Raw genomic sequence first — 19,978 nt, forward strand, 5'->3', positions numbered from 1 at the left:
TTTCAGGACAACATTACGATGACTCTCGACTCCTGGAGCAACAATCGGTGAGTCAACTTGATAATTTCCGCGACATGCTTTCGGGAGCCATTTCAAAATGAAAACATACATCCCATTGTTTTTCTCGAGTTATAGAATTGTTTGCTGTGGCAACATTTCTGCAATATTTACTTGGTGCTTTAAAGTCGATTCTTTACCGGTACTGTGGCATTTTTCCTCATTCCAAGTAAATGCATGTGCCCTACAATTGAATGAAGCCAGGCTTGGGTTTTTCCATCTTCTCGCACGTAGTCAGCCGAGCTGGGATTGGCTCCAGCTAGCCACATTCCATTAAGTTCATTCGTCAGGGCCGTCCAATTACAACAAGCCACGCTTCTTCAAAGAAAAGTCAAAAGTTGTCACCCAGCCAAAACGAGGTTCATATCCGATGTCGCTTTGGGCGTGTACCTTTTATAAACGAAATTCAACTATTTTTGTCTTCATTTTGTCACTCTTCAAGCTAAGGTAAAGTGGTGGAGAAGAATATTTGATGTTTCATTCTTTTACTCTTAATACAGGTACTACAGTTCAAAACTGTGGAAATGTTGTCCAGGTTCTGGAGTAACAAAGTTACCCCGGACCGTCACAGTATTGCCACAATCGTTTTTGGCTTTAAGCATAGCGGAATTTTCACACGTGTACGGTATGTGGGTATCTGAATTTTTTAAATGTGAAAAGTATCTCTACTTATTTTAGACAAATATTACTGTAGTGCACATATTTACTTACATCTTAAATTATTAACCCCGATACAGTAACTGGACTGTTGTCCCTTTCCATTCCCATCCATTTGGCTGTAGTCTCACGGAGTGCCGCGGTTATATTAGCGGCGCTTGGAAGTCTAATTAAAGTGAAAGCTGTAACTGACCAAACATGATAACGATCAAAGTTTACACTAGAAATTCCAATTTATTACAAACCAAATCTAGATAAGAGATGTACAATGCCTTCTCCCCCTCTTCCTCCATGTCAACCTAACCGGCGTGTATAAGTTTCATGAGGTAGATGGGTTCTCCTACAAGATACGTAATTGGCTCCCATCGACCAATGAGGGCAGGAGTTGTATTTTTTTAAACAAACTCATGCCTGGTTGGTGTAATAGTTCCATATGTTATAATGTCACAAAAGTTTGACAAAGTATTGCGATGGAAAAACGATCTCTTTAAAATTCTACTCAAAAAATGTCGTCCAGGGCTTCAATGGCAATCGGATTTAAGGATACACTAAACACGCCTTGGTGCTCAGGAGACCGTTTTATTGGTCACACCTTGAATTAATAGCTAAATGTCACTTTCGTTTTGACAATAGAACATGCTCTTGTTACACTAATAAACAAAGATAAAACCCACATTCCAATCAATTCTTTTAATTGTAAAGTAATTACCGAGCTTACTTGGGAAGAAATGAAAGTTGTCACCAAGCCAAAACGGCATTTGTGATCTATGACAAACTTCACTGTTATGCATTTCATTCATTCAAAATTTACCTTGAGATGTTTTCTGCAACGGATTGCTGTAGTGGAATTTTCTAAGATTTAGCCAAGATCGGTTAACGAGTCAGGTTTAAGTTCGGTTGTTTCCGCAAGATAAATCAGGAAAAGATCGTCAATAACGCTTTTGTGGTTCTTATGTTGTAATCTACATGACTACCCCATGACTAAATTAAAAATGATTTTGACTAAAATGACTAAATCAAAATGATTTTGTCATCTGGCGACTCACCTAAACTGCGTACCTGGCTTACGATTTTTCTCGTTACCAAGTGGAATACTACTTTTTTTCGTCCCCTCTTTACAGCTTTTTTCCCCGGTTTACAGCATCAACAACAATTAAAAAATTCAAACTCGGCGGTCAGTCGTCCTCTTTAGCTGGACAGCTTTTCTTTTGTCTTTTCTTCACTCGATGAAGTGGACGGTCTTACAAACGAATTCTTAGCTAAGTAGATAGCAGAGGTAATGTTCTTCGATGATGACATGGATTCCATTCATACTTCATATAAATCCAACAAAGAAGAGCCCACAAATTTGTTTGGAAAGTTTATCAAATAATCTTTATATAACATATGGCACAATTTACAACAATGATTGTTCCTTATGTTGGTGAAATGTAAAACTTAGTTTCTATATAAGCAACTGAATTTATGCACATTCTTAACAATTGATACAGACAGGAATGAATTCAGTTAGGTGAAAATATCTAACCTTCTGAGATCCAACAATCCACTTCATGAAACATCGAAAACAATATTTAGCAGTGCGTTGCCTGTAGTGCTTCATTGAAGCTACATTGCATTTGCCGTAATTTACCGTATTCTACATAACGTGGAATAAAATGTCAAGTTATTTGCGTTTTATTCCTTCTATTGTAATTCTAGGATCGCTGTAGTGATAACTTTGGAGCATCTCTCTTCTTTTTCAGAGCAAAAGAGGTTAGAGAATTAAAAAAAAAAAACGTGTGAATGAGAGCTAGCGTGAGTAAATAACGACTACAACTCCATTTTGGAATATTTGGAATGTGTCCCTACAATCGAGTGCGTAACTTCTCCTTTCTGGTCTCCACAACGGCTTTGCAGGTCTTGGAGGAGCACCGGCTCAGGATCTCCTCCTTTTTGGGTCTTGGTGGAACCACAGGAGCGACTGGACTTGTGTCGCTGCCTCTGGAACTGAAGCTCCCCGAGCTTCCCGAACTTGCGTAGCTCACAAAACTGGCGCTGGAATGGCGGCGTTCTTGGTCGGAGCTGACGTCCGATTTCGAAAGCGAAGACGAGTTAATGGAGTAGACTTCGGACTCTATGCCCGAGCTGGTGCTGATGCTGCGATCTGGGCTTTCGACGCGGGGGTCGTCGACCTCGACCCCGGCGGGCGGAGAGGTCTGGGTTTGGGTCTCTGACAGAAAATCCATGGATCTAGCTTTTGCGAGATAGCCACGGGTTCCCGACTGAGCTCTGGGATGGACTGCCGAACTTTGCCCCGTGTGGGTTTCCCTGACCGACTGGGCTGAAGACGAACTAGCATCCAGAGGTATCCCGCTCATGCTCAGGTTGTGGCTGGATCGATTCAGCTTGTTCTGTAAACCGAAAATTCCTGTACGAGGGTTGGTGTAGGGCTGCAGATACATGGAGGGGACGTAGCCCACCTTGCCATTGTATCTAAAAAAAAAAACATATTTTAGTTATTTAGTTGCGTTACATTCTGGTGCAGAATCAGATTTTGCAGGATTGTGTCAATTTTTTGGGACAAATTCTTCCACATTCAACTCGCGGTATTTTAGACCAGTGGTTCTCCAACCCCGGAGGTACTTGAAGGAACTTCAGGGGGTACTCGAGAGTTTCAATTAAACAAACAAACAAACATGCAAAAATCATTTAAAAATAATTATTGAATTAATTACTACAATGGTTCCACCCCATTTGTCATGTGCCACCTCTCGTCACCTGTCAAGTTAATGATTTATTTTTTTTGAACACATCTATACTATCATCCCAAAAGTTTAATAATTGTCTGCGGACAAATATTTATTCAGAGTTATTTATTTTGAGAGCAGGTCTGGCACTTTATGTTGATTATTTTGGGGGGACAAATATTTATTAATAACATGATTTATTTTTATGAAGAGATCACTACTGTAATCCCAAAACAGGACGATTTATTTGGAATATTTTTCTGTGAACAAATATTTATAATTAGTTGTTTTGGAGAATTAGTCTCACACGTTATGTTGATTATTTTTGTGTACAAATTTAATAATTAACAATGTTTCAACCTGTGGCTTATAGTCCAATGCAAATAAAATGCAGTAACAAAACTAGATTTTCTGTTCAATTTTTGTTGGTGCGGTTTATGATCTAATGCGGCTTTTAGTCCCAAAAAAATGGATTATATGCAAAATATGAACTTTTTTTTATTGTTAAAGGTGATGAAATTTGTTTTATGTTGTTAATAATCCAAAATCTGTCCAAATTCCTCTGGAAAAAAAACAGCGCTAATCAACACTTGGGTGTGGAAGAGCTTCTGCCAATGACCTATGTAAGGTGCAAGCTCATTTATTTTAAGGAGGTCACCTGGTGAGCCACCAGCCATCATCAGACATCTGAAGCACCTCCACCACAGCGCCAATGGGCACAGACACCTCGTCAGCCTTCTTGGTGAAGTAATTTCTCACGGCGCAGTAGAGAGCACCTTCAAATGATAAAGATAAACAAAGGAGCTTAACAAAAGTTGGCATGAAGAAATTGTTCTATGGACTTCAAGCAGACTGTGTGTGAGTGCCTGGCAATTGACGCAATGCACATTTTTTACATTGTGGTATTTGGCTAATTGCTATGTTCCATTTGCTGATAATAACTTTTTTTTTAATAGCCTCAGGTTCATGCCACGTCTTTTGTTCCATTTTCAAGCTCATTTCACTTCAAAGAGTGGATGAGGAACCCAGCCAAGAATGCCGCATTAAATTCTTCGAAGTTCATGAAGTAAGCAGACAAAAAGTCACACCTTCCTGTTGCAACCCTCTCTCGCCGTCATCTTCTTTTTCCAAGTAGGGGGCAGGAAACCAGGCGATACGCTTGTCCTCGTTCTCCACCAACCACCACCCTGAGGAGAGTAAACCAATCGTGAGGCAGCTGCGATATGATGCCTTCAACTCCGCCTCTGTTCAAAAGGTACCACCCAAAAAAACTACTAAAAAAAGTCTCAATTATATTCAGCTATAAATACGCTTCACACATCAACTCAGTGGTGTCAAACATGAGGCCCCGGGGCCAGATGTGGTCCAACAAATCATTTTCTGTGGCCCAGGAAAGCAAATAAATCATGGAAAATCTTGTGATGCTTGCTAAAATTTGAATCTAATTTTCATAAACATAAACACATTTATTTAAATGACAGATAGATAGATAGATGTGATATTATAAATATATATATATTTATATATATGTATATATATATATATATATATATATATATATATATATATATATATATATATATATATATATATATATATATATATATATATATATATGTGTGTGTGTGTGTGTGTGTGTGTGTGTGTGTGTGTAATTATAGGTATGTAGTGAATGTCTGTTGAAATAAAAAATAAAAAGATTAGGAGAGTGCAATTTAATTTAGGATTAATCATACACATGTAGCACTTTTTAAACTACATATGTGCTTAAAACACATTTTGAATGTGAGGGTGTGCACACTTGTGCAACCGCATCATCGAATGGGTTTTTGGGCACAATATTGGTAAAAAAAAAAAGTCTTAGTATGCTTTATCTTTATCTCATATATTCTTATCACAAAGAAGAGGCATTCCTACAGGGGTGTGTAGACTTTTTATATCCATTGTATCCCTTTTGTTTTTGTAGAAAAGTTCTATATAGTTGCATTGAAAATTTCTGATTTTCTTTTGAGTTTTTGGAATAAGAGTCCTTCAGAAATATCCGATTTACTGAGAGCATTGGTCAACTCACCAGCTGGGTCCTTGATGAGGACTTCCAGGGTTTCATCCATGGCCACTTTAAAAGGCCGATTGTTGGTGTCTTTAGTCTCGTAGGGAGCCATGCAGCGGTACGTCTCTGTGACAAACGGGTGAGTGACGGAGCCTCCTCCTCCCCCACTCCCACTCCCGCCGCCTCCCCCTCGCCCCGAGCTATCGTCTGACAGCAGCATCATGACGCTGGCGGGTTACAAAGGTCAGCGGGTCAGGATGTCTCCTCATCACTACTGACCAATGATTGAGGAGACAGCTACCTGTTCTTGGTGAAGTCCTGATCCATGTCGTGGTCGTGCGGCGTGAAAAATTGGGTGACGTCTGAATTACGGGTTACCGTTGGGTCACACATGAGGAGCTTGTTGCAGTAGCTCTGCAAGTCTTTCATCCGCTGGATGGATTTTTTGGATCCTCTCTGCTGGAAGCCGTTGGTCTGAGTCTCACCTGAGGAGGTGACATCGGTTCGGTTACTTTCGATATCGCTGAGAACTTTTGAGTTGGACATTCATGATTAAATTATTTAGCAAAAGAGTGGGGGGGGGGGGGGGGGGGGTAATTATATCAAAAAAATAATAAGCACAGAACACCACAGAGTATATATATATATATATATATATATATATATATATATATATATATATATATATATATATATATATTATTATTATTATTATATATATATATATATATATATATTATCATATATATTATTATTACTATTATCAAAATTAGAATAGTGATTCTCAAAGCCAAGTAGCACCTAAAATAATAAGTTTGAATCCAAATTATTCTTAAAGATTGCATATACACGAAATGTATTTTCATAAAAAGTTCAATACATCTGAACTATGCATAAGGTGTCGTTCTACTGCCTACCACTAGAGGGAGCTCGTGTATGCACTGTACTATACTATGCTTAACTATAGCGCATTTTACTCAACATAACTTCATTTTAGAGCACTGTACTCTACTACTACGTACAATAAAAAAAAAACAGCAATGACAGCCATGCCTAATTTGCAGCTGCAAATGAAAAACACATAAATTAATACATAAAAATAAAAATAATCTTACTTCTAAATTTTGGGATCATTCTACTGTTGTTCTCTGAGGAGTTGAAGATGGGAAATTTTTTCTTCAACTGCCTCTGTTTTGGGGAAGAAAAATGTTTTAATTTACACATTTTTTAAAAAAGGACATTTTTAAATAATATTTGAGAGTGAAAACATGTCAGGACCACCATTTAAAAAAAAAGACTTACATGAAATTTCTTGAAATCATCAAAAGACCTGTAAATAATCACTTCACTCTCATCGGACCACAGCACTGATATCATAAACATCTGGAAAGGGCGCGGAAAAATACAATTATTAGGAATCCAAATGTAAATAATGGTGTTTAAAAAAAACACATTTTTGAAAGCTTGCCCTCACCTTGAGTTTAGGCGTTTCCCTGTGCACGGCTCCAATCATACGAGCGGAAAACACAAAGCGCTTTTCTGCAGGCATTTTGTGTCGATTGTCTCGTCACGTTAATCATCGACCAAAACTGCACCGTTAGTGACGCTCGGGTCGCTGCTGCTGCTGCTGCTGTCTGGCTGCTCGCCTGCTTCTTAAATGGAGTGCGTCTAGTGGGCGGGGTCACAGCCACAGTTACTCCCGCACTCTTAACGTAAGCGACGTGTGGGCTATAAATTACACGCAAGTTGCATTTGCCTCATTTTCTTGTTCATACACACTCCTGCACACGTGTTAGTGGGGACATCCCATTGATTACAATGCATTTCTTAGTCCCTGACCCTAACCTTTATTTTTGCAGCAGATTGCCTAACCCTTGATGTAACCTCGACCAAAATCCGACTCGAACATATACAGCACTCTAAACGCAAGTCTTGACCCTCAAAAAGAGATCTGAACAAAGGGGGTCCATCAAAACGGTCCCCACAAGTGCATCAGGTCTCCATAATGACAGGAAAACCTGGAATGTAGGCCCCACTATGCATTAAAAACAAATGTACACTCACACACTCATATAGATAGATATTAATCTTTTAATTTTAATTATTCTATTAATAAAATAATAATTTCTATATGCTGTTAAACCCAAATGACAGGTTTTCCCTCTGCAATGTGTATTTTTTGTTGTTGTTTTGGCTCAGAAAATGACTGACTCATTCTGTCAATTTTTCTTTTTTTTGCTTTTGGCCCAAGCTCAAGTCAGTCATCAGAAGACTCACTGTAATTGCATTAAGGCGTAGCAAAAGATGGCTAGAAATATTTGATTGACACCAATAATTTACTATTCTTATCATTCGAGTTCGAAGGATGTCATTTGTTTGCTGACAACAGTCCTGGAACTTTTCTGACACGCCTCATCGGCGAATTGTGAAATAACAGCTATAAAAAAAATGAGGAGTTAAATAATTATAATGTTGTCTTAGTATATAAATTACAACATGACATAAGAACCACAAAGAGGTATTGTCAATCTTTTCCTGATTTAGCTCCCGGAAATGACCACGCCCAGATAATTTCCCCCATGTTTTTCCCACTGAAACTTCTGAGCAAGCATCGAATGACTGTTATCACTTTTTTTTTTTTTTTCACGCAGTTTATTGAGATACCGTCAGAGAGGTCTTACTTGAACAATGTGTTTATATCCCGATTGCATTTGTAATCGCTGGTGTCGAACTACAAAGTTTTATTTTTAGACGAATCTCTTCATTTAATGCGCCACCACAAACATGTTGTTAAATCGAAAGCCAATACCTGAAAGTGTCAGCAGTCAACACGCTCGGTTAAGCAATTCTAATTGGCCACGATTTATTTTTGAGTTACCGGGTGACACACCTTTGCTAAAAATATGAGACATATTTGGCCGCATGGTCTTTCATTTCGAACGTGCGGTATGTAAAAGTCAAGTTCAAATTTCAAGTCATGTGACGTCATGTGTATATTGACATTGCGTGCAAAGAAGACATTTTAAAAAGTCATTAAAGGCATCGTGTACATTATGTACCTAATTGTGCAGACGGGAAAAAATGTTCCAGGGTAACAACTGCGGAGGAATGAAGTTGTGTCAGATAAATTAACAATGTGTGTGTGTGTGTTTGTGCGTTCGTGTGTGTGTGTGTGTGTGTGTGTGTGTATCACCTATTTTCTGTGATTGGTCGTTCCCATTATCAGTTGACGGCAATTGGCCGGCTCAAATCAGCATGCAGATGAAAATTCAAGATTAAAAATTGATTTTTACAAAAAAAACTAATTATAACTGTATTTAATAGATTGCGATTATTCTGCTATTTGGACACACCTAAGAACAGCACAATTATCGGAGGATATAACCTGTCACAACAAACTTAAGTGGCTCAGAATTATGTGTTCAAATTTGAACTAGTAGGGTGTAGGCAATTATAAAAAATACCCAGTCTGCTCCTCAAGAAGAAGAAGAACAGGAAGTTGTTGACCTCATAGTAAATAACAAGCAGCTACACTCTCAAATTTACTCATGGAATTTTGATGAAGTATGAAAATGATGAAGCATGACTAAGAACACTATTACATGTGTAATTCACATAAGATAGTTTATAGGTGTGAACTAAATTGCAAGACAGAGTTTGTTTACCTGAAATGCTAATCGTCAGCGTGCTAATGCTAATCGCGATTGCTAACCGGTTAGCATAGCAATGCACATAAGACATTTTACAGGTTTGAACTAAATTGCAAGGTAGGGTTTGTTTACCTTAAATGCTAATCGCCAGCGTGCTAATGCTCATCGCGATTGTTAACCGGTTAGCATAGCATAATGCTGTTGGTGTCTAAATGTTCATATACGTGATAATTGTTAGTAGTTGTCTACTTCAAATCGTGTTCAACCTTTAGTAGATTTAAAAAATAAATAAATGTGAAAAGCGGTTCTTTCTTTTTCTAGACATTTTTCAATCATGAATGCACTTTTTGCTCATTTATCTCATACCTAAATTTATATCTATATGCGCTATACTCAAATCAACAGTCACAATTTAGCATATTTACCATATAGAAAGGTAAAAACGCGCCAATTTTTGACATGATATGGAGATATATTACTTATACAAATATGTGTATCGTATGCCATATGAAACTTATTGCAAATTTTAGTATATTGACCTTACATTTTAATCGCTAGCACGTTAATGCTAATCGCGTTTGCTATCCGGTTAGCAAAGCATAATACTGTTGCTGTCAAAAAGTCGAAAGTATACAAGTTAACATTCATAACATGATAACATTAATCATTAATGCTAAAAATATGGATTCAAATCTTTTGAACATTGATTCATACGTCCACTTTTATCTTGATGAGGAATCGTCCCTTCCTTGTCAGCTGTTTTTATTCCTACAATCGCTTGAGGGATTCCTGGATTCCCAAGCGCAATTTTGAAGTGATGCACGTGCAGTCACTCCAGACTTGTCATGTGGCTCCAATATTCCTTATCGCCGGAGTAGCAGGTGTCTCTTCAAAGACGCTGTGAAAAAGTCCAACTGGAGTGCCTTATCTCAACCACTCATTCGATGCGTGTGTGAATTCCTGTTTGAAGCCATGCCAGGATTTCTTCTGGTTGACACAAATATAAACACACATAGCAATCCATCTTTAAGACAGCATCAGCGAAAAGGTCAATAGTGTGTGTCTCCCGTGAAGATGTCAACACCTGAGTTGAGGAGGCACGTGAGGATTCCCACATTGAGCAAGGGGCTATTTTTTTTTCCTTCCTTCCTTTTTTGGGGGTATTAGCTCAGAAGGAAGCGCAAGGAAAATTCACTAAAACAAACGCAACCTTTTACCTGGACAGTGACAGTCCATGCATTCGTCACCTGGGATTTACCCAGTATAAACAACTCAATACTATTGCGTTGCAATTATTAGGGAAATGAAACAAAAAAAAAAATGCTACACACATATCTAGAGAGCTTCGTGTTAAATATTTATCCACCAACAGGATAAAACACGGTATTAAAGAGATACAAATAGACATGTAATTTACCAGTAAAAGCTAGCTGTAACAGATTTTGCTTTGTTCCTCAATGACAATATTTTTTAGATAAGCTCATGTTTTTTTTCCAGTACAACCAATGAAAGGACAAATGCAAACGTTATTGTGGGTGAATATGAGTTCTGAAAAGTTAATACAGGCATAATGACAAACATTAGCTAAACTGGTGAAAGTAGCATGAGTTTTTAAGTGTGATTTTGACAAAGTATAGTTGGAGTAAATTTCAACATGGAACCATTTATCTTATGCTGTATTGTAGTTTCAACCATCTGATGAGATGGTGGTCTTTTTTTTTTTGTCAAACGCAAAAAAAAAACAACAAAAAAACATTAAATTATATCATCATGCATCCTGGCCATCAAAGAATCGCTCAAACCCGCCTGGTTCTCAAATTTATTTTGGGTAAAAAAGTATCTCTTTCGCTGTCATTTGCAGTGGGAGCAATCGCAGCTGTGTGCTTCGCATTTATGTGGTAAGCTAAACTTGAGCAGCTTTTGCTGTGGACAAAGTCAAAATCATACTATTCACACGTAGCCCGATGGATTACAAACGGATCAAATCATCATAAAAACAGTTGAAAATTCAAGATTGAAAAAGAAATAATTGATTGCAATTAACATGTTATTTCATCACCACTAAAAACTGTATACAGTTTTCAGAGAATATAACAATCACTACAAACAAATTTTAACTTGACGTTCAAATTTTAACTCGTAGAGGACCGGAAAGCATGAGACATTCCCAGTTTGCTTGTCAAGAAGAAGTAGAACAGGAAGTAGTTAACCTCAAAGTAGCTAACAAGCATCTCCACTCTCAAATGTACTCATTGACTCTTGTGTGATTTAAAGGGCACTATTACATGTATAATTAATATATAACTATTGTTAATTACTGCATGTTGACCTTCAATGGGAATCGATAACGCGCTAATGCTAATCGCGATTGCTAACCGGTTAGCATAGGCACATTTAGTTGGTGTCTAAAAATGTATATGTATATAAGAAAATATATATATAAGAAATAAAATATAAAATAAATAAAAAAATATATAAAATATATATAAGAAAATAGTCGGTAGTTATTTCCACTCAATTCAACTCACGTTCAACCTTTTACCACTTGCTGCTCGTTCACAACAACCTCTTTGTCTGTGCACCTCCGACCCGCGCAGGTGCATAGTGTTTATTTCTTTTAAATCCATCTGCTCGACACGCGCAACGGAATGAATGTGAAATCCCCACGAATTGAGTCAAACCAGCACGTGTACGACTGCGAAAAATTCTGCTAAATCATTATGGGCGTAATAACGAGATGAAAGTGGGCGTGGCGTGGCTCAGGTGGTACAATGGTTGGGAGCTTTAATCCCTTGAGACCACATTGAAGGGTTCTGACGCACAAGTGAAAGCCTAAGAACCTAATCTCATTTTTGACATCTCAAATAGCATTTGCGAATGACTCAATGCAGAAACCAAACAAGGAAGCAGGGGGGGGACAAGGAAGCTGCATTGGCTTCTTAGTACTTCTTCTCATAAGGAAGAAAATGTGTGAAATTCGTACTTTTTTTCTTTCATGAATTGAATTGAACTGTGATCGGCATGTCAATTTCACACACACATATATATATATATATATATATATATATATATATATATATATATATATATATATATATATATATATATATATATATATATATATATATATATATATATATAGGTGCTGTACAGATTGCAATTTTTCAATCAGGTTTTAACATAATTTCTGTAACCTTTCACCCATTACACACTAGTACATAAAATGCACACAAAATCATGTAACATGTACATGACTATAAATCACTCCAGGCATCATTCCAGTCCGACACCAGACGTCTGTGTCTTAACACGGAATGCTAAAAGGTTAACTAAAAGCACCGTGTCATAATAAAGACAGTTCTGAGAAAGACAAACCTTTTTATTCTGTTTACTTTGCACTTAGCACATTTCCAAATGATGGAGAGCAGGGACTTTTGGATCTTGAGCAACTAGGAAATTGGTACAATCATAAAAAAAAGGGGGGGGGGCGTTATAGTCAGTTGTCCTTAATTAATAGAGCAGTTAAAAAGATTTTATATATATATATATATATATATATATATATATATATATATATATATATATATATATATATATATATATATATATATATATATATATATATATATATATATATATATATATATATATATATATGTATTAGGGAAGTCAAAATTAAGGCATTAATTTCAGAGATTACATTTTATATATCAACTCTGAAAAGCGCTAACTGCAACCAAATTGAGTGGAAGAAGAGAGACAAAAATGACATGCACAAAGTTTTACTTGAAAAAGTTGCACTATGGCTCTTTCAAAAAAGGAAATATTTGAGTCAAATTTGATAGATTTGTTCAACAAAACAACAATTTTGCAGGACATTATTAAAGGTATTATTAAAGCAAAAAAAAAGCTATCACAGCATTATAGTATATATCATAAGTAATATTATTTCTTAGACTTTACTTTACTTTAGACTTTACTTTATTGTGTGTGTGTGTTTGCGTGCGTGTGTGTTTGTACAGATCATCAGGACATTTATATAACAAGTAGTACACGCATTATGGATATAGTTCCCGAGACTTAATAAGCATAAAAAAAAAAACAAACTTCATTCTCTTCACTCGAAGCAGTGGCGTCTGGTGAGATTTTATAAGTGTAACCCAATTTTGTGAACCCGTAACTAGAGGTCAAAAGATGGGATTGGCAGTACACATTGTAATAGCATAAGCGTTGCATAAGCATTTTCACATAAGCATATGAGCGTGTGACTGACATTAAAAATGCAAACCAGTTAGGCCGAGTTCCATTAACATATATCATCACATGTACATTAAGATATATAGGACTCCAAAAAAGCCATTGAGTATGGGACTACAAATGATAACATCCCAAAAGTCAAATTTCATGTTCAACCAGGGAAAGGTGGGCTGCAACACCCTGGATTGGTCGCCAACTTTTCTCAGGGCCTTAGTTTGAACCGCGACGCCGTATGTATTAAACTCCAGTCCTCGAGGGCCGGCATCCTGCATGTTTTCCGGTTTTCTCTCCCCAACACACCTGATTCAACTGAATAGCTTATTAGCAAACCCTGCAGGAGCTTCAAAATGATCCCAATCATTTGAACCGGGTGTTTTTCAGGAAAAAGGTTTGAAAACATGTAGGATACCGGCCCTCGAGGACTGGAATTCGACACCTGTGCGCTACACTATAAGTGGAAGCTCACATTCAAATAATTTAGTGCAGATATGAAGGAGTACATTTATTTATATTACTGTACACTGTACAGTAATATAGGTGTCGAACTCCAGTCCTCGAGGGCCGGCATCCTGCATGTTTTCCGGTTTTCTCTCCCCAACACACCTGATTCAAATGAATAGCTTATTAGCAAACCCTGCAGGAGCTTCAAAATGATCCCAATCATTTGAATCGGGTGTTTTTCAGGAAAAAAGGTTTGAAAACATGTAGGATACCGGCCCTCGAGGACTGGAATTCGACACCTGTGCGCTACACTATAAGTGGAAGCTCACATTCAAATAATTTAGTGCAGATATGAAGGAGTACATTTACTTATATTACTGTACAGTATTGTGATTTTTTTACTGTGGCCCTAAATCTCTTTAATTCCGCTGTTTGTTTTTGTTGTTAAACCTGGCTAGCATGTGCGTTAGCATGCTTTTGCCACAATTTTACGCTTCTGGATTCGAATAGGACTCAGGTACTTAATGACAGGTTTGTTATGTAATAACCTTCAGGTGCAGTGGTGTTCTACTTTTCGAACATAGTTACGTAGCTGATGCTATAGCGTGCCGAAAGGTTTCATTTGATGGGTGTATACTGTCTACGACACAATTAGGATTGAGGTGTTCTGATGGACAGTGACAGTTCATACCTGAAAACTAGTTTCCCTGACAGATATTTTCCGATACAAACGCTCACTCATGCACTCATCTCTCTCTTTACACTTTACTATGTGCGGTTACTTTCCGAATAACCTGTTTTTGTTTCATCATTATGTTACAACATTAGGAAATTCCTTTCATTTTTGTTTTTGTTTTTGTTTTTAATGATGTCATGAAAAAATCAAACGGAAAATTTTTTTCGGGAGCTGAAATTTCCAGCGGGTGATTAAAACATGTGCAATTTAAAAATGCAACGATTCTGACGGGATTCGAGGGTTAAACAAAAACAATAATTGTCCAAATTTTGGACCATATAAAACCATTATAATTACAATATTTGAGATGCATTTAATAGGATTAATTACATTAATTTCCCTGCAATTTTTGCAACACTCTGTTGAGCGGCGGTCAAAATATGTCAGCAAACAGAAAATTATTTGTTGTGTTTCACCTCAAAACAGTAGGTGGCGGTAGAGACCAGTTAATGGCTTTGTCTTAAAGTGTCATTGTCACTTTTTTGTGGGTGTTAATAAATTTAACCTACGTAAGGATAGAACTGATGCCACTGAACAATTTGAGTGGTTGAAGGAAATTATGACACCTTTAAAACTATTTACAAAATGAGGAAAAAAACAAATGCAACGTGTGTAGTTTGCAAAGTGTGTGCACAAGGGTTAACCTTGGTAAGTGGTAAACAATATTCATTTTCACCCACTAGGGGGAAGCAAATATTTTGGGGGAAAAAAAAACTACAAAAGCACACAGACAGCAGGTTCGTTTTGATATGGTTTCTCTTTTTCAAATCCACAGTTCATTCATTACAATCAGTCAATCCATTTCAGGCTCAATCTCAAGCAAGCACACATTTTGATGTGTTATAGTATAACTCTGATAAACTTTAAAAACATGGCACAGTCACATGACAGAGGAAAATGATTCAGGAGTTTGTCAGGGAGTTTTAACAAAAATATTTCCTTTGAACTAAGATCATATTTTTTTTTATGTTTAATATACTCTAATGATAGAATAAAATCTCTAAAAATGGAGCCTCGACGTTTGGAGAGTGCTATGATGAATATGTTGCATAGTCAAAAGAGACATCAATGGAAGGAATGGGGATGGGTCTCCAAGTTAAAAGGAACACGTAAAAAGTTCTTTGTTTAGAGCCGGCTAAAAAATACTCAAATACTCAACCCTTGTGTAGCATTTTGATCATTTTTGGGACGTTTTCTTCCACATCACTCTCAAAGTATTTTAGCCAAGGGATCGCATACTCCCGATAGTGTGACGACTAAGTGAAATTTTGACATGTTTTCAACATCCGGGTGAAATTTCAGCTCCCTAGTGTCTTCTTTCAATGCGTTCCCTTTGATGTGAAATGCCTATCATGTAAACATCAAAGAATTGGGACAAAATACCGCGCAGGGTTTAAACGTGATTGATTTGTCTCTCAACACTCTCAAAACACTTTAAAAGTAGTTAAAAAGCTTTTTTTTTTTTCCTCTCCGTACAGCTTTGAGCTTGCGTACAAGGGGCATGTGTGAGCATTCAAATTAATAATTCATCTTTGTGCAAATGTAACAAATAGAACAACATCCACGGCAATCGTCTGATTAAAAAAAGCAGATCTGACCGACACGAAGGGGTTTGCTTGTTTAGCGCGTCGCCCGCTAAGGGCCATAAAAGTGCCGCGAAGTGTCCGTCTTTTCTGACAAAACAAATCGCAAAATATCCTCTTGGCAGGCAAACAAAGAACCGGCTTCAACTAAATCACGTACGGTCAACCTAATGGGCGGATTAAAGCTTTATTTCTAAAACCTGATGAGCCCAAGTTCTTCCTTGCTTCTCGTTGGTCCGAGCAGACCCCCCCGCTTAGGAATCCTTGTCTTGTCAAATGTCTATACGCACTTAGCTTGTAAAGTGTCATGAGGAAGTGTGCCAATTACAAAACAGAAGCCAGACATTTAAACATAAGACGGGTAAGAAGCACACAGGGACTCTAATGCTGGTTCTGACTTTACACGCTCCAGCCAGGGAGCACAACTGCATTTCCTTTTTTTTTTTTTTTTTCTAAATTTTAAACCTCAAGCCAATTCGCATACATTCAATTGTCCTTTCACATCTCCATCCTTTGTCCGTCCAACCGACAAGCCCCTTTTCGCTTGATGTGTCTCCTAAAGATCCCATAGTGTCTTTTCCTAGTCTCAGTAGCGTCTGCAGACCGCCTCGAGTCCGTCAAACAAGATCCACGATGCCAGCCGGGGTCACCGGAACTCATAGATGGCGGCGCTGTGCTCTGGGACGTGGGTGAGGTTCAGAGACTGGTACCTGAGTGAGGTGAGACAACAGAAGATAATATTACAATAGGCCGGTGGTTCTTTTTACGTGAAGACACTGAAGGGGGCGTGGGACTTTTAAGCATTTAAAAAGCAGCGACGGGAACAGTGTGGTTCCTTTTCAAATCGAGAGCCAATTAATTGGAACATGAATCTATTTATTATCGCAGTGCCTCTCAATTATTTTTCTGCAAAGCCCCCCTAGGAGATAGAAAACCTTTCACACCAATGATAAATATGATTATCTATAAAAATTGTAGAAGTACATCTCAAACTGCATCCTTTTCCAAATTAACAAAAGAAAAATAGCAATATAAATGAATGTTCAACAACTGTTAACTTATTTACTTTAGCCCATCAAAGTGCCTGAATTAAAAAATAAAAAGATGCCAATCCTTATTTTATTGCAATTACACTTCACACATTGCTTGGCCGTAATTTGGTTCCCTATCCTTTTTAAGGTTAGTAAAAAAAAACAAGCAAAATAAAACAATTTATCTGTTTGCTTTCAAATGGTGTTAAAAGATGCTGATTAATGACTTAAATGGAGTTGCTGCATAAAATACACCTAGAGATAAAACTACAAGTTTAATAATCTGGCACAGCCCTCCATTTTTCTTTTCTTCAATCCAAAAATGCTACGTGCTGATTAGGGGGTACTTAACTGAAAAAAAAAAATAACGTTTGAGAACCACATGGTATTAAGACTACTGTTTGTACTTATGTGTCACATGCCATTTGGTCAGGTGGATTTTAGTTTGCAGAACAAAGAGTCATATATCATTTTTCATTGTATTTTTTTTTGCTGCCGATGTATGACAGCAGCATTTTTTTTTTTTTTGGGGGGGGGGGGGTGTTAATGATTCCCCACTTCGGAGGAAAAACCATTCAAATTCCACCTCTGCAAACTGTCATGGGTGTTGCTCACGAATGCGAAGAGGAAATTGTGGCTATTTAAAGCATAAGGATGACATCGCATTAAAATAAAAAAATCGTGGCGCTATATCATTTCCAGTCAAATAGAAACGCTTGAATATTAACTGTTCATAGAAAAACACCCAGACTTAATCATGGAATGTCAACAATAGCAAAGCGCGGCGGAAACAACAGGCCACTAAGGCGACAAAGAAAAATAGAATAATATTAATGTCGCGGTTACCATTCGGAGCTCCGGTGATAATAGTAGCCCTCGATCGTTGCTGTTGATTTCTGGAAGCAAATGTAGTAGAAGCCAGCAAAGGAAGCGCCACTTATGTCCTTAATTGTGTGATCCGGGACCAGGAACTGCTCCTAATAATGAGCAAATACGCCTCATGTTATTAAGCGTAAGGCGTCAAGGGATAAAATGAAACCTTACCTTCCACCTCATAAAAATATAGTCCGAATTTTTAAGATCCTCGTAGTCAAAATCATCAGAGTTGAACGTCTTTGCATACTGGTAGAAGGCTTGGAACTTGCCCTGGGAATAAACGAGAAACATGAAGAAACATGCGATGTAAAAGCTATAAAAACTATATTTAGATGTTTACCCAATGTTTGCGGTCCACATCTTCATCTGCATCCCATTTCCGGGTGAGAAATGGACGTTTGCGGCTGATAATTTCTCCGGCGAAGAACGTGGTTAGGGTTGGGTATTCCTGCCCAAACAGAAAATTCATTTTGCAATTAACCTTGTGGGGTTAAACATGTGGCGCATTTGTATGCTAAAATGGAAAAACTGGCAGTGTGGGTGAGAAAATCATGTTTGGACTGGAGCAGAACATTATAAAAATGTTTTGACTTGTCTTTCTTTTAAACTTGAAGGAGAAAGACGCCGAATGTTTCATTCACTTGAATGGGGGGGAAAATGTGGAAATTTTGATGTACTTAACATAAATCTACAAAGGTAAATCATTAATACCAATGGAATATGATGGATCTGCCAGACAAGGACACATTAGTCAAACTCCAGTCCTTGAGGGCCGGCATCCTGCGTGTTTTCCAGGTTTTTCCTCCGCAAAACACCTGATTCCAATTATAAGTTCATCAGCAAGCTCTGCAAGATCTTGAAAATGATCCTAATTATTCGATTTGTGTTTGAGAGACTAGGATCAAAAACATGCGGTATACCGGCCCTCGAGGATTGGAGTTTGAAACCCACGGACAAGGATAATCGCCCAGCTCACCTCCGTTAGTCCTTTTATTTTCAGGTAACCACAGAGGTAAGAATCCTCCATGGTGACGTGCTTGAAAAAAAGAAGAAAAAAAAACCATCAACCTATTAGCAGAACTAATATGCCGCCATTCCTACTGTAATACAAATAAACCATGCAGCTGTGCATAATCAGTCTGATTTATATCAACAGATGCTACATTAAACGCAACATTTTACATGTGAATAGCATGTGTCGCTGGAGAGTTTTGACTGTTGCGAGTGTAGATTGAGGCAATGCTAACCGATTGCTAGCTTGGAGAGCTAGGCCCATGCTCATTGATTCTCAAACTGTCAATCATCACGCCCCCGTTTTGACAGATCACCATTGCCCCTCGCAATTCACCTTTCACGCCAAAAACGTCACTTCAAATGCCCACCTGTAAAACAACCTCCACGTCGTACGAGTTCCCTTTGCTCTTTTGGTGGCCCCTGAACTTGGAGCCACTATATAAGAGCGAGGTGACAACACCGGGCTGCCTGGTGTTGATCGGGGGCGGAGGGATAAGCGAGGCCGAGGATGTGAAGGCCGCGCACTGGGAGTCGCTAATGAATCCAGCGGGGACAGGCATGGCTCCCGCTTCGTTGACAGGGTACCCACACTGCTCGACAGCCGTCTGCGAGATGCCAACGTCCGCGAAGAAACGTTAAGAGGGCTGAAGCTGCCCCCCAGCCTCCAAAATCCCCTCGAAACCCGAACGCCGTAGTTTACCACAAAGCTCCCAGTAAAGTAAGTGGACTTCGTCTCAACGACCAAGGCAAAAACATCCGCACCTCTCATTGGCTAATCCTTTTCAACGTGGTAAGGTCCTATAATCTTATTGGTTATTTTGGCGGAACACATCATGGGTTTAGATTGTAGTTTTTTCTTGTTGTGTAAGAGTGCAAACTGCTACGTAGAAAACTACAATT

At 38.1% G+C, this 19,978-nt stretch overlaps 2 protein-coding genes across 2 annotated transcripts; both read right to left on the minus strand.

Moving 5' to 3' along the window:
* Positions 1 to 2,067: 2,067 nt before the first annotated feature.
* noxo1b (NADPH oxidase organizer 1b) lies at positions 2,068 to 7,039 on the minus strand. The gene is made up of 8 exons (XM_088439395.1): positions 6,965 to 7,039; positions 6,793 to 6,873; positions 6,606 to 6,678; positions 5,792 to 5,975; positions 5,512 to 5,717; positions 4,529 to 4,627; positions 4,099 to 4,216; positions 2,068 to 3,186 (listed from the first exon to the last, which is right to left on the minus strand). The coding sequence occupies exons 1-8, from the start codon at positions 7,037 to 7,039 to the stop codon at positions 2,559 to 2,561; spliced, it is 1,464 nt and encodes a 487-aa protein (XP_088295521.1). The 3' UTR covers positions 2,068 to 2,558.
* Positions 7,040 to 15,318: 8,279 nt separating this feature from the next.
* Positions 15,319 to 19,829, minus strand: gid4 (GID complex subunit 4 homolog). Its single transcript, XM_088439398.1, has 6 exons — positions 19,447 to 19,829; positions 19,041 to 19,100; positions 18,405 to 18,512; positions 18,233 to 18,334; positions 18,035 to 18,165; positions 15,319 to 16,867 (listed from the first exon to the last, which is right to left on the minus strand). The coding sequence occupies exons 1-6, from the start codon at positions 19,636 to 19,638 to the stop codon at positions 16,804 to 16,806; spliced, it is 657 nt and encodes a 218-aa protein (XP_088295524.1). The 5' UTR covers positions 19,639 to 19,829; the 3' UTR covers positions 15,319 to 16,803.
* Between the last annotated feature and the right edge of the window lie 149 nt (positions 19,830 to 19,978).

This window comes from Hippichthys cyanospilos, chromosome 17 (genome assembly GCF_059441005.1).
Source record: "Hippichthys cyanospilos isolate Australia breed blue-spotted pipefish chromosome 17, RoL_Hcya_1.0, whole genome shotgun sequence".
NCBI lineage: Eukaryota > Metazoa > Chordata > Actinopteri > Syngnathiformes > Syngnathidae > Hippichthys > Hippichthys cyanospilos.

Coding starts and splice junctions, on each gene's coding strand:
- gid4 (XM_088439398.1), bottom strand. CDS start 19,638: ATGCCTGTCCCCGCTGGATTCATTAGCGACTCCCAGTGCGCGGCCTTC. Junction 19,101..19,446: donor ACGTGGAGGTTGTTTTACAG/GTGGGCATTTGA, acceptor CTTTTTTTCAAG/CACGTCACCATGGAGGATTC. Junction 18,513..19,040: donor AAATAAAAGGACTAACGGAG/GTGAGCTGGGCG, acceptor CTGTTTGGGCAG/GAATACCCAACCCTAACCAC.
- noxo1b (XM_088439395.1), bottom strand. CDS start 7,039: ATGCCTGCAGAAAAGCGCTTTGTGTTTTCCGCTCGTATGATTGGAGCC. Junction 6,874..6,964: donor GGGAAACGCCTAAACTCAAG/GTGAGGGCAAGC, acceptor CGCCCTTTCCAG/ATGTTTATGATATCAGTGCT. Junction 3,187..4,098: donor GATGGCTGGTGGCTCACCAG/GTGACCTCCTTA, acceptor TTTTTTTTTTAG/ATACAATGGCAAGGTGGGCT.